This window comes from Crotalus tigris, unplaced genomic scaffold (genome assembly GCF_016545835.1).
Source record: "Crotalus tigris isolate CLP2741 ecotype Arizona unplaced genomic scaffold, ASM1654583v1 scf7180000022411.5474196:2289641, whole genome shotgun sequence".
Classification (NCBI taxonomy): Eukaryota; Metazoa; Chordata; class Lepidosauria; order Squamata; family Viperidae; genus Crotalus; species Crotalus tigris.
The window spans coordinates 1,247,954-1,260,679 of NW_024099112.1; the positions used below are offsets into that span (position 1 = coordinate 1,247,954).

The 12,726-nt window shown below is 35.4% G+C and overlaps 1 protein-coding gene across 8 annotated transcripts in view; it reads left to right on the forward strand.

Annotated features, from left to right (window-relative positions):
- The window catches only part of LOC120297030 (arf-GAP with SH3 domain, ANK repeat and PH domain-containing protein 1-like), a 59,024-nt gene that overhangs the window by 33,299 nt on the left and 12,999 nt on the right, over nt 1-12,726 (forward strand). For 5 of the 8 annotated variants that reach the window (XM_039319205.1, XM_039319200.1, XM_039319199.1 and 2 more), the window contains exons 20-28: nt 509-576; nt 2,335-2,442; nt 2,943-3,180; nt 3,404-3,562; nt 3,712-3,775; nt 4,230-4,276; nt 6,303-6,409; nt 6,926-7,048; nt 7,914-11,450. In XM_039319205.1, coding sequence (XP_039175139.1) covers nt 509-576; nt 2,335-2,442; nt 2,943-3,180; nt 3,404-3,562; nt 3,712-3,775; nt 4,230-4,276; nt 6,303-6,409; nt 6,926-7,048; nt 7,914-7,988 — 989 coding nt within the window. In that variant the 3' untranslated portion in view covers nt 7,989-11,450. Of the gene's footprint in view, nt 1-508; nt 577-2,334; nt 2,443-2,942; nt 3,181-3,403; nt 3,563-3,711; nt 3,776-4,229; nt 4,277-6,302; nt 6,410-6,925; nt 7,049-7,913; nt 12,067-12,726 lie in introns of those variants that run through there. The other 3 variants (XM_039319204.1, XM_039319202.1, XM_039319207.1) reach the window with 3 other exon arrangements.

Here is a 12,726-nt window from a genome sequence, read left to right on the forward strand (position 1 = left end):
TTCACAAAGGCTCTAGATGAGGCAGTTGTCAGAGCATTGCATCAGGGTTTTATATATTGTTTTTCTGTCTTTTGCAGATCTCTCTCTTTCAGGGATCTCTCCAGGGAGGGAGTCAAAAAGTTAATATGGGAGCCACATCCATGTGATTGAAGCCCCACCCTTTTTCTTGAGCATAATACATAGAAAAATGAGCAGGGCTTTGATTGCTTGGTTGTGGCTTCCATATTGACATTTTTGACCTACCTACAGTCTTGCACTGCTGTTCTTGCTTTGCATAGATGATGATTTAAAAAAAGTAATATTTCAGCCATGCTAAACATAGTGTGAAAACAACCCTTTGTTAGAAAAAAAGTTTCAAACTGGACATACAAATAATATAGCTACAATCTTTAAATGTCATTTTGAGGTCCTTTCTGTGGTTGACAATATGATTTATATAAGTGGAGTCAAATCTATGAACAATTTCTTTAATTATTATTCTTTGGTGACATCTAATATTCTCCAACAGCTAATGAAGCTGGAGAGACAGCCCTTGATATTGCTAGGCTACTGAATCACACTACATGTGAAGATCTGGTAAGAAACAGCAGGTTCAACACAAATGTCTAACATTGTCCCAAGGCCTTGACAAGTGGTATCTGGATAATGTGATCCATACATAGCTATAGGCAATATGTTTTCAAAATGCAAAGTATGTTGAAACTATTACAGCTCTGCTGTACACGTGTCTTTTCCCACAGCTTTTATCATAATCTCTTCTCTAATAGATGTTCAGTTTTATTTAGCATAGCACTTAACTGTACATTATAAAAGCAGAAACATGTTAAGTAAAAATAAAAGCTGAAATATATTGAGTCCACAACTACTTCAATTAAAGTGTTTCTGTTTTTATATGATTTATGTGCATGATCGTTGTATAAAGAGGATGGAATAAAAGATTGTACTCACTTGCAAACAAAAGTCTAGAGAATATGTTTCTTTTTCTTTTAAATTAGTGAAAAATTAGGTTTGTATTCACATAGTCTCACACACACAAAAATATATATATAAAGGACAAAGAACATGAAGACAAAAAGAGACATATCTTCCCCTTGCTAGGCGTCTAGTAACCTCTATTAAGATAACCTCTATTATCTTAATAGAAAGCTCTATTAAGATTTCTTAATCACAGACAAACCATGCAATGCCTTCTTACACATCATAATTTTATTCATAATATTAAGGAAAGAACTGAAATGCTATGGTTTGGATACAAGCCCAATATCAGATGCAGCTTCCACCCCACCCCCACCCCACACACTATTTTTTTAAAATCAGCTGTAATAGGTAGGTTTTCATAGCTCAGAAATAATGTGGTTGAAATCTCAAAATATTCAGTCCTCAGCCCTGAATTCATCCTGTACTGAAGTTGGTGTTTTGATTTCTAAATCTATTTTTCCCTGTGAGATTTTTCAGTTTTTGTTCTTATTCTTGTTTAGCTTAGTTTTGAGTATTTGAGAATTACTTTTTAAACATTCCCTAACTTAATGTCTGGAGGGAAAGCCAAGTCTTCAATGCTTTTTGAAAGACAGGCAGAATCAGGGCCAATTGAATATCAGGGTATGCTGTTGTAAAGGCGGCAATAGAGAAAGCATGTCTCTGAAGTCCCACAAGGTGATATTGCCTAAGCCATGTTTCTAATCTCACTAGCCTCAAGATATGTGGATTTCAACTTCCAGAATTCCCCAGGCATCAGAGAATTGTGGGCGTTAACATCCACACATCTTAAAGTTGCTGAGGTTGAGAAACACTGGCCTTATGCAATGGAGCTGGAAGTGATAGAAAATGTTTCTGCTAGGACTACAGCTGTAGCTCTCTGTCTACCAATACAATCTAAAAAAGCTCAGTGGAAGGAGTTCACTTATGATGTCTACCTTTGGGATTGAATGGAAGTGGAAGGAAGGAAGGCTGCACCACTGATAGAGAGATGATTGAAAGGGTATTCACTTATACCTTTTGATTTTATCTAACAAATGCAAAATAAAAATCACCTTGAGAATTTCTGTGAAATTCTTCTTTGAAATTTCAAAACACCTTCTCTTCTACTGAACTGAGCTAAAACTGAAAAAGCAGAACAATTGTTTTACGTAAGACTACTGTGATTGCATAGCACAGTATTTTATAGTAGTGTGATTACCTATATAAATATTCCTTCCCTTTGTTTTCTGCTGCTTCCTAATTTCCATTGAAAGTCCCAAATACCAAAGAAAACAGATTTAGTCCAGTGGGGTTAGACATGCTTGGAATTTTCCTCGCGCAATATCATTATGAGCAGAGATGTTCTGTATCTTCCAGCTATTGCAGGCTGAAAATAATCAGTTCAATATGCGTGCCCATGTTGAATATGAGTGGCAGCCAGGCCAAGAGGAGATGTTTGAAAGTGATGATGAACTGGATGAAAAGGTAAGATCTCGTCACTTCTGGTCAGGTTGAAATTTGTAACTATAATTATTTAATTGATATGGTATAGATTTGGTACCTTATTAATAGATTACTGACCTTTTATTGGATATATTTTCTGATATCAATTCCAGGAAAACTACATAGATATTTATCACAGTCACTGAATTATAAAATCAATGAGGTCCTGCCTAATTTCTTAGACTATTTTGATATTCCAAGGCCATAGTCTTGCATTATGTTTTTGTTATTGAATATCAGGGGCCTTAAGCATATTTCATTCTGTGGTTAAGATGCCACTCACAGATTTTCATCCAAAACTTGTGCTCCAGATAGACTACCTGTTACTATATATTTAAATCATCATTTTAAAGGGGATATTTTTCCTAATACAATGGTCCCAAATGTAATAATGAATGTAGCAGTTTTACAAATATACAAATATAAAGAATACTATTTTTAACTTCACTTTTCTAGCAATGTAATCTGCTTGTATGTTTCAGCCCTGGCTGGTGAAAAAAGATCGCTTTCATCGCCCGCAAAGCTGCTACAATCTTCCTGGGCCAACCTCTCAGTCATGGAAGAATCCAGCCGACTTTTTCAGAGGAACCAGTCCAGCATCCCAGGACAAGTGCCATGACTTATATGCCACACCACATGGCTATAGATCTGCTGCAACAGCATCGCCTCCCACTTCTGCCTGTCCAGGCCCTCCATTGCCACCACGTAATGCCCCCAGAGGTAAGACAATGCTTGGTATAGTCTTGGAATTATACCATTTTTTTTTTAAAAAATGTTAATTTTAGTACTAATCTATTTTAATATTTAATGCAATCTTTGTAAAACAACACACTTATGCTTTAATATAAACACAGTAGATGAGTCTGAGGATATGATTAACCTATTCTCCTTATTTGCTTCTTACAGTTTTATTAAGATTGCTGTAATTGAATTTGTTTCTCAGCCCCCAGCTTCTCTCCTCCATTACCCCCAACCAGCAACTATGTCTATCCTGTAGATACAGCAGCTAAAAGAGCTATGCCTCCTCCTCTGACCATTAGGCATAAGCGGACCTCCTCAGAGCCTCTCCCTTCTACGCCACTGAATCACAGCCCTTCTGATGGTAAGAGAGCCTACTGAATCACTTCTCAAGTGGAAAATCTACTCCTGTGGAACAGCTGCTTTTGACACTGGTTTTACTATGTTTCTGACTCATTAGACAAAGTTCACTTCATAAGAGAGAAAAATAGCTTTGATTCTGTTTTTTATTAGATTCTAGATCTTTCTCGCTTCCAAGGCGCTGCTCTCCAGAAGGAGCTTCTCCTAGGAGTTTGAGGTAATTGTGTACATGTGATATGCAGAACTGAATAATAATGCTACCTGCCTGAAGTTGGGTTTGCTCTGAGGGTACATCCTAGTTTTGAATAGAGACTAAGAGTCTTATGTTGATTGTGCCTGAGGTAATGGGAATATAAAAGTTACTCTGGCCAAAATAGTCATTATCACTGATCTTTTTTTTACCAGCTGGGACTGTGGAAATCTCTTAAGGGTATTTTGTAAATGCAAATTTAAGCTACTTTGCACTAGACTGGGAATATCTAGACAGAGGCTATCATTTAGAAATGTTCAATAGCAAGTAATAAGTAATATGTATATATTCAACTATATATACATATACATACAAACATACATACAGTATATATGTATGTATGTATGTATGTATGTTTGTATGTATGCATGTATATAATTTTCCTCTCCCTCTTCCTCTCCACCTACATTATTTCCCTCAGTTCTCAGCCATCTGAACTCTCTGAAGGGGTGGATTCCTGGCAGCAAGGTAAGAGAGTTTGTTTTAAATATACTATTTAGTTGTAACTGAGAATTGTTATCTCTTTCTTCAGGGAGGCGTTTCAGCTGTGAAAAACGTCAATTTACATAACTTCCTGTATGGTGGGGGAGGAAGATGGAAAAAATACTTTAAAAAGTTTTCTCATTATGAAAATAAGTGCTATGGAAAGTGCAATTATATGAATGCTATAAACTGCAAAGTTAGCAGGTAGAAATTAATAGGGAAAAGTTTTCCCATCCAAGCTCAGAAATATTTATCAAATTATTTAAACACAGAAGGTCACCTACTTCACAGTTTATCCAAAAATAATAATGTTATAAACTATATATTTGATAACTAATTTTGATCAAAATCTCTGATTTGGAAATTGAGTAGTTACAGGTGGAACATATCAAAGAACATTTTTTTCCCTGGGATAAAGTGGTTACTGCCATATAAAGGTAATCCTGACTGCTTTAAAGTATTCTGATAGATGCTACATATCCCTTCCAAAACACATTTTGCACTTCAAATCTGATTTCTTTCAGTCACAATAAATACTTTAGATTTCTTGTATAATGTCATTCCCATGTTTAAAACCAGCAATCCTCAAGACAATAAAAGCAAAACAATCACTATAATATCTCCTGAGGCCCACCAGCTATGAGGACACTGAGATTATGGTGTACAGCCGGAAGTGCTGATCCTGGGGCCTTTGTCTCGTCCCAGCAGCCCTGCAGCTCCTGAGGACTTTCTTCACGGCAAATCCTGGGCTGCGCCGCTTTGGCTCATTCCCTCCCCTGCTACACTTGGCTAGGCTGGGCAGGGCCACATACCACCTGCCAAGTGTCAATGTACCACCAGTGGTACCACCGGTTGAAAAGCCCTGGTCTACAGGGTAGTTCTATTTCCTGTGTTGTTTGGATGCATGCAATTTGCTCCTGGAGGGATGGGCTGAAAACTATGAATCCGTTTGGATCATTACACTATAGAGTGTGGTGGGCAAGCCTCTGCGAATATCTGCGTAAAGCCACAATAAATCCTCCAGCACAAAGTGTGTCCTTGTTTTGTCCAGTCACATTTATTATATTCTGTCTGTGCCAGCATCCTAAATAGCTTGTGGTTATTTGAGGTTCATGGGACTGGTTTGCATCCCATCTTCTTCAGGATTAGTTCTCCTGCCAGCTACTCACTTTTGGGTCACTAGAACTGGTTTTCAACGATGATTGATTTATGGTCTCAAAATATTGTAGAATTATGTCTTCTCATCATAACAGTTATCAGGTTTTTTTGGCACAAACAGCAAACTTCAGAGAGAAAAAATAAATGGGGCCTCTGACCCTCCCAGAAAATATAAAGTTATAGCTTTATATTACAGAGCATACTATCATGAAGGGAATAGATATTGGCATTAGGTTCATCACATTGTGACAAATAAGCTTACCATAAAATAAGGTAACTAAAAATTTAATTTGCATTCTGTCAAGCTTCAAGTGCCCATTTCTGGGCATCATCCTAATACATCCCAACAAACATTGCCTCCTCTCTCTTTCTCCCTCTCTCCCTCTCTCTCTCCCTCTCCCTCCCCCTCCTCCCCTCTATCCCCTTCCTTAAACCTGCTCCAGTTTCTCTCAATCTTTATTTAAATATGCCTAGAACCGAACACAAGCAAGAACCTGACCAGTGAAGAATAGAAGAAAGTTATGATTTTCTGTTGTTTGCAAACAATAACTTTCTATTTCTCAGGAACTCAGCAATGATACAGCAACTGTTAAGGGCACCAGGATATTCAACCAACAACACTGGTTCTATAACTCAGGAGTGGATCAAGTGTTCATTCTCCTTTCTCCTTTCAGAAGAATCCACTCTTTCAGAAGTGATCCATTATGTGTCCTATATTGTATGGGAAGCATATGCTATACAAATAATATTGAATCAGAGTGAAAACTGCACAGCATTAAACACACCAGCATGCATTCTGCATAATCACTCAGGTTATCCAAAATTGAAAATGACATATCTTTTTACATTGCAGCTGCCTCTGAGCCAAACCAAAACTCAAGAGAGAACCACTGGTCTTCTTCTCAATCTCCTGAATCATCAGATGACATTCCTCCACCACTACCAAAAAGGGGATATATGGTATGTTCTTAAACTTAATATTCTGAGGTTATTTTTGCTTAGAATACCCATTTATGGATTAAGGTAACTATCTTCTTCTGATACAGAATATCCTAGATACTATCTAAATATATATGAACCCATATTCAGATAGGTTTTGGGGCAATTAACTGTTCAATACCAATTAAAAAATAGATAATACCACAGTGTATGATTATGTGCATTGAAATATTTAGCAATTAGGAAATTCATTGTGTGATGGTCTCATCTTACATGTTTAGGTCTTCTTCACAATATGATTGAGATTTCTTTTCATAAACTGGTATCAATAAAAATCTAATCAGCTTGGGTATATGGATGCATGAGACACATGCAGAAATATATAAATTATCTTTAAAAACCCAAAGATATCTACTGTTCTGAACACTTCTTTTTATTTGCCTTATATTTGTATGATTAGCTTTTGCAATTCTATGTGATATACAAGACCCGTACTCTTAAGCTTTTTGCTTATGGTAAACTGTTTGCTTATGGCAGAATACATCCTTTCTGCATCGTGTCAGAGCCCTTTATGATTGTCAGGCTGATCATGAAGATGAGCTCACTTTCAAGGCTGGAGAAATTATTATAGTAGAAGGACAAGAGGACTCCAACTGGTGGGTAAGTGTCAATTTGATTCTCTATTATTATTATTGGGAATTCCTTATTGAGCACAGAACACATCCCATAAGACCAGCTTCAGGTTTGGGACAAAGACTCTGTGAAGGAGCCTATAAGAGTTTTCCTACTAAGTCATTGGGTCTATTTTGGGCAATGGATAGCATGGTGGGTATATATTAGGCACCAGTAGGCACTGGAATATTCTGGGTACTTAGCATCTATTTTTAGATGGTGACTAACTTTTCAAAAAGTCTTCCAAGAATTATATTAATTTTCAGTTATGCCTTAGAATAATGTTATATTAAAACCATTGTGGGAAACTAAAAATGGTAAATAAATTTAGTTGCCTGGCAGTATTCAGAATTCTTGATCTGCTACAAAAATAAAAGGTATAATGAAGCTCAAGATAAGCATTAAAGGTGTTAGGTACAGACTCATCTCATCTAATGCAGAGTTCCCCAATGTTTCCGGATTTGTGGACCAGCGGGGGAGGGGAGAGGGGATGGTTCTGAGTGAGCAGTCGGCAAGCGCATGCACATACAGCTCCATTTGCATGAGCGATGTGCATGTGCACCTGCCGCTCACGCAAATGAAGCACAGATGCACATACTTGCCCTCTGCTCGGTCAAGTGAGGATATGTGCATGTGCTCATGGGCTCGCTGGCCTTTTCCATGGCCCGTTTGCAATTCCCTCATGGTCCACTAGGTTGGGGACCCCTGATCCAATATATCTCTATTCCAATATGTGGAAAATGATGGGATCAGAAATACTGATAAGCATGTATATCTTCTTAACTAGCTTCTAATTATTGTGCACGGTTCCTGCTGTCTGTTAAAAATCTTGGCTTTTCTTTTATTTTTTCAGCATGGCAGGATTGAAGGATACCCTCACAGAAAAGGTGTCTTCCCAGTGTCATTTGTTTATATACTACCTGAATAAGAATACATCTAATTCATGTAAAGTACAATCATTCTACTGTAAAAGGGCCTCCTGCCCTCTCAAAACACATGTATTAACCTGCACAATAGTTGTTCAGAAACACTTATTGGAATTAAATACAATGCATTGGCACTGAAATGTCATGCAGAGGATAAACATCTCCTCCTCAAGTCATTGGCAAGAAGTCCATTGAATTTTTAAAAAAATGATACCTGAACTGCAAGAGCTTTTTGATGAACTCATCAAACATACCTGTGGGAATAGTACAATTTCTTGCTGTCACTGTTCGTGCATGAATGCAAGCAGTACGTACCTTTCAAATGCCTCTGTCATCCACCTGTTAGACTAGAAAATGATTTAAGCAAAAAGACTTCACTGTTCCAAAATTTATTAGTATACATAATAATATAATTCACAATAATAACAGATAAAGAGAAGAAATGAATCAAACATGTCATAAGAAGATAATGCCTGTGCCTATTGTTTATTTCTAAATATCAAACATGTCATAAGAAGATAATGCCTGTGCCTATTGTTTATTTCTAAATATCAAACATGTCATAAGAAGATAATGCCTATGCCTACTGCATATTTCTAAATGTCAGAAACACATGAGAAAAAATGCAAACGTATGGTGTTTCTTAATTCTTCTCTTCCCTGTATTCATGAAACATGGGGGAAAACATTTTCAGAAGTAATGCTTTAGGACGTCTATGGAGATTCTCAGTCATCCAGGTCATGGTTGTCCCAAAGATGCTTTTTCAAAAGGCAAGTGGACTTCGTTTTTCTTGAAGACATTTCACTTCTCATCCAAGAAATGTCTTCATTTTAAGGAAAAACAAAGTCCAGTTGCCTTTTGAAAAAGCACCTTTAAGGCGCTTTAGGAATTGCAAAATTCCAGTATATTAGTTTTCGAAGTAAAATAATGTCATTTCTGATTTGACTGTTTGTAAATCTATATATGCAATGTATTCCATAAGGACTTCTACTAAAGGATGAAGAAGAATGGGAGAAACTTACTTGCATCTAAAATATCAAAAAATAGAAATCACAAAATATATTTCAGTTTCTGCAAACCCACCCAGTCCTTTCTTGAAAACATTGTTTATTATGGAAAGAAAATAATGCATACACTAATTCAGAGTCTTTTCAATTTTCCAGTTAGATGTGTTCTTCTACTATTCATAATGAAATCTTAGAATAAATATGGTATATTGAAATTTCATTTTCCCCAAGTTAACAACAGTTCTTTTAAATCTCCAAAACTGTTTCTAATAATGTGAAATAATGCTATTAATGCAGAATTCCTCTATTTGCTATTATGTTACTAAAATAAATACAGTACTCCAAATGTTTTAATGATGCTTTATATTATAGTACTTCTATTTACGAAGAATGTGATATTCCACCTTCAATAGCAATTTTGTTTCTTGTTTCTGAACTGAATATAGCTCATAATTATATCTCTTATCAATGTCCACTTCACTGATAAGATTAGAAAATGTTGACACTGAGAATGGCAGAAGTCTATACTATTTATTTCATCACTTTGATTTTTTTTTGTTCAGATTTATTGTCAAAAATTATCTCTGTACGCCTTTATATTAACAGTATTTTTGTAAGTCATAAGTTGTCAATATAATAGAAGAATCCTATTTTTATTTATTCCTTTCCCCGTACAAATGTTTTTTGAGTGCTACTCTGCTTTGATCTTGGTTTTTTTATATATATCTTTGCTGTGTTGTTTCCAGTATAAAAAGGAAATGTTCTCAAAAATAGAATTGGGAAGTGGCCATACACTGAAATAGAAAAAGAAAAATAACCTTAATATAACTGTTTATGGAACCCATATATTTCTCCTTTCATGTACATAAATTATACTAGGGTAGTAAAATGATTCTGAATGAGATGCAAGCGGGAATGCTAATTCTAAATAGCAACGTGAATACAAACTACTATGTAATTTTAATGTCACTGAAATTTAATAAATAAAACTAAAATGTAAAAACCAGAATGCCAATGAGTGAGCAATATAAAAGGAGCACACTGAGGTAGTTCAGACATATAGTAATAGTAATAGTAATAAAGTTGGAAGGGACCTTGGAGGTCATTGAGTCCAACCCCCTGCTCAGGCAGGAAACCCTACCATTTCGGACAAATGGCTGTTATAGAGGAAATGAATGAGGATCAATTGCAAAAAAAAAACAAAAAAACAAAATCAAAGGAAGAGTAAATGGGTAAAGAGGGAGAACAAGAAAATTATGATTGGAGGGAGCTATTTAGTTCCTCAAAAAGAGAGTAGTGGGAATTTTAATGAATAAAAGGCAGCATATGAAGTAGTATATGTACATGACAGAAGTAAAAATGTTTGCAGATATGTATGGATATAGTGACTGGTATGGGTGTAAACCAGATTTGTTTTCTTTTTTTAAAAAACTCATACCACTAATTTCTTTGGCTTATTATTTTACTTGCAATCTATACTTGACATAACTTAATGGGTATGTATGTACATGTGCATAAAATTGATGATTGTGACTTTATTAATTTGAATCTTACCTGAGTATTTGCATCCTCACATGCATACTCCAGTAACATAAGAAATAATAATAATCTCTAATTTTAAATACACTTTATAAAAAGCTAAAAAAACCCCACTATAAATGATTCTGGGACAAATCTCTTAATGGGACAACCGTTAATGATGTGCTGAAGAAAGTTGAAGGACTCAACCTATCAGTTTGCCTACCACATATTGAACACACAAAATCAGGACATCAAAATCAGGACTCACGATCGATGCAGGGTAGAGCCTGGAAATAGAGACAGTATTATGGGTATTGTTTTCTGCTGTCCTGAGTGATAGAAAGTCCATTATACCAGAAGTTGGAAAAGGCCCTGAAAAGTCATCTAGCATAACTTACTATTTCAACAAAAGATCAACAATGGTGAGAAATCTAACTCATTACTAAACTTCAATGAATGATGTCCCTGAAGAATGTAGTACAAAAACAGATTCTTCATGCTGTAGCCAAATTTTATGGCCTCAGTTGCAAAAGGAATACAACTGCCAAATTAATAACAACAAACTGTGTCATGGTCAACCAACAATCACCGAGCATCTGCTTCTTGTGTCACAACTGCAAACGGCTACAGGAAACCACTTCTAATTACAGTATGTTTCAAACACGTTTCCTTTTTTATTGTTTAAGCTGATCTGTTTTAGGAAGAGAACGCACATTTAGAAAAAGGAAAAAAACAGATCAGTTAGACTGTTAAATCTTTTTGCAAATTTTCTCCTCCGTCTTACCAGAATCTGTAAATTGTAGCCTATGGCTGAGGAAGATTAAGATTTTTTACTAAGAAAAGGAGTAAATAAGAAAGGGCTTAAACATTCATAGAAACGGAAATACTATTTGTTGGCATGAGGTCTCCATTTAGGAAGTGCAGCTTTCAGCACAAGTAAGTATATTGCAGAACTTTTTTTCAATTTGTCTCATTAACAAGCTGCACACTAATTAGTGCACTGTGATGTGCATCTATGTAAGATTGAGTTTTTCCTGAAGAATCTTCTGAAATAATTCTGCTATCAATAGATTTTATCAGGCTATTGAAAGTATGGGATTATAACGCTTCACTTTTTCCCAGCTAAGTGTTTATTTAGGCTTTTGGACACACTAAAATATGTTCTCTTTCATGCTAAAGAAAAACTAGAACATTGCTTTTTAAATATACATTACTATTAACAGGCTTTGTAAATGCATTACAGAACATTCAGGCAATAGGAAGAACATGAATTTAATTTGCCTTGTAAACTGCCTGTAGAAATGTTACTAGAATTGTTCTTTCTTTTAGCTAACGGCCATTGCATTATAAATATATAAAACTCCAAGGGGTGATAGAAGTGATAGCAGGATAAAAAAAAGCTTGATTTGTGAAAGCATTTTGCTGTACTACTGTTGATTTATGTTAATGAATAAATAGACTTATAATACTATAAAAACTAACACATTTTTGCACAAGCTTTAATTTATTCCACTTCATGGGGATTATATTGTACTGTATTATCTGACAAAGCACTCTATAATCACAAAATGTTATACTATAATAAATTGGTCCATCCTTTAGATGTTAAATGTAACATTGTTAAAAGTAATGGAAAATAATAAAAGGATTGCCCCTTAGAAATGTATTCTAACATGCTAGCCGGAACTCGTCCATTCACAAGCTCTTTTCCTGGCATTGTATAAATCTAGGACTTACATAAGCTTGTGCTTCATGGTGCAATATAGGATCTGACTTTTATGACTGCCAATGTTTGAAATTTGTTAATTTTATTACACACCTCTCTTGATACCAAGAAGTGAGAGTTCAGTGGTCTTTCAATCTAGGATTACATATTCCAGATGTAAGATTGAGTTCTTAAAGATTCCACCCCCAACACATGTATTATTCTATATTTACATGCATATAAGCATGTGTTTATGTGAACTATTTATTTTTAATTCATTTCACAACAACTATATGAGCAATGTAAAAAAGAACAGGGCCTGGACAATTGCCCACTAATATTAAATAACTACTGATTAAAATAAATATAACTAGCTGTGTGTAAGATGAGGGATGTTAGCTATCCCAGTAATTGATTCCTATCAAAATATACCAGTTATTCTTTCTCTCTGGGAGTGTCTGCTTTTATGGCAATATTATGGCCACCATCTTAACTTTTTAAAGTTAA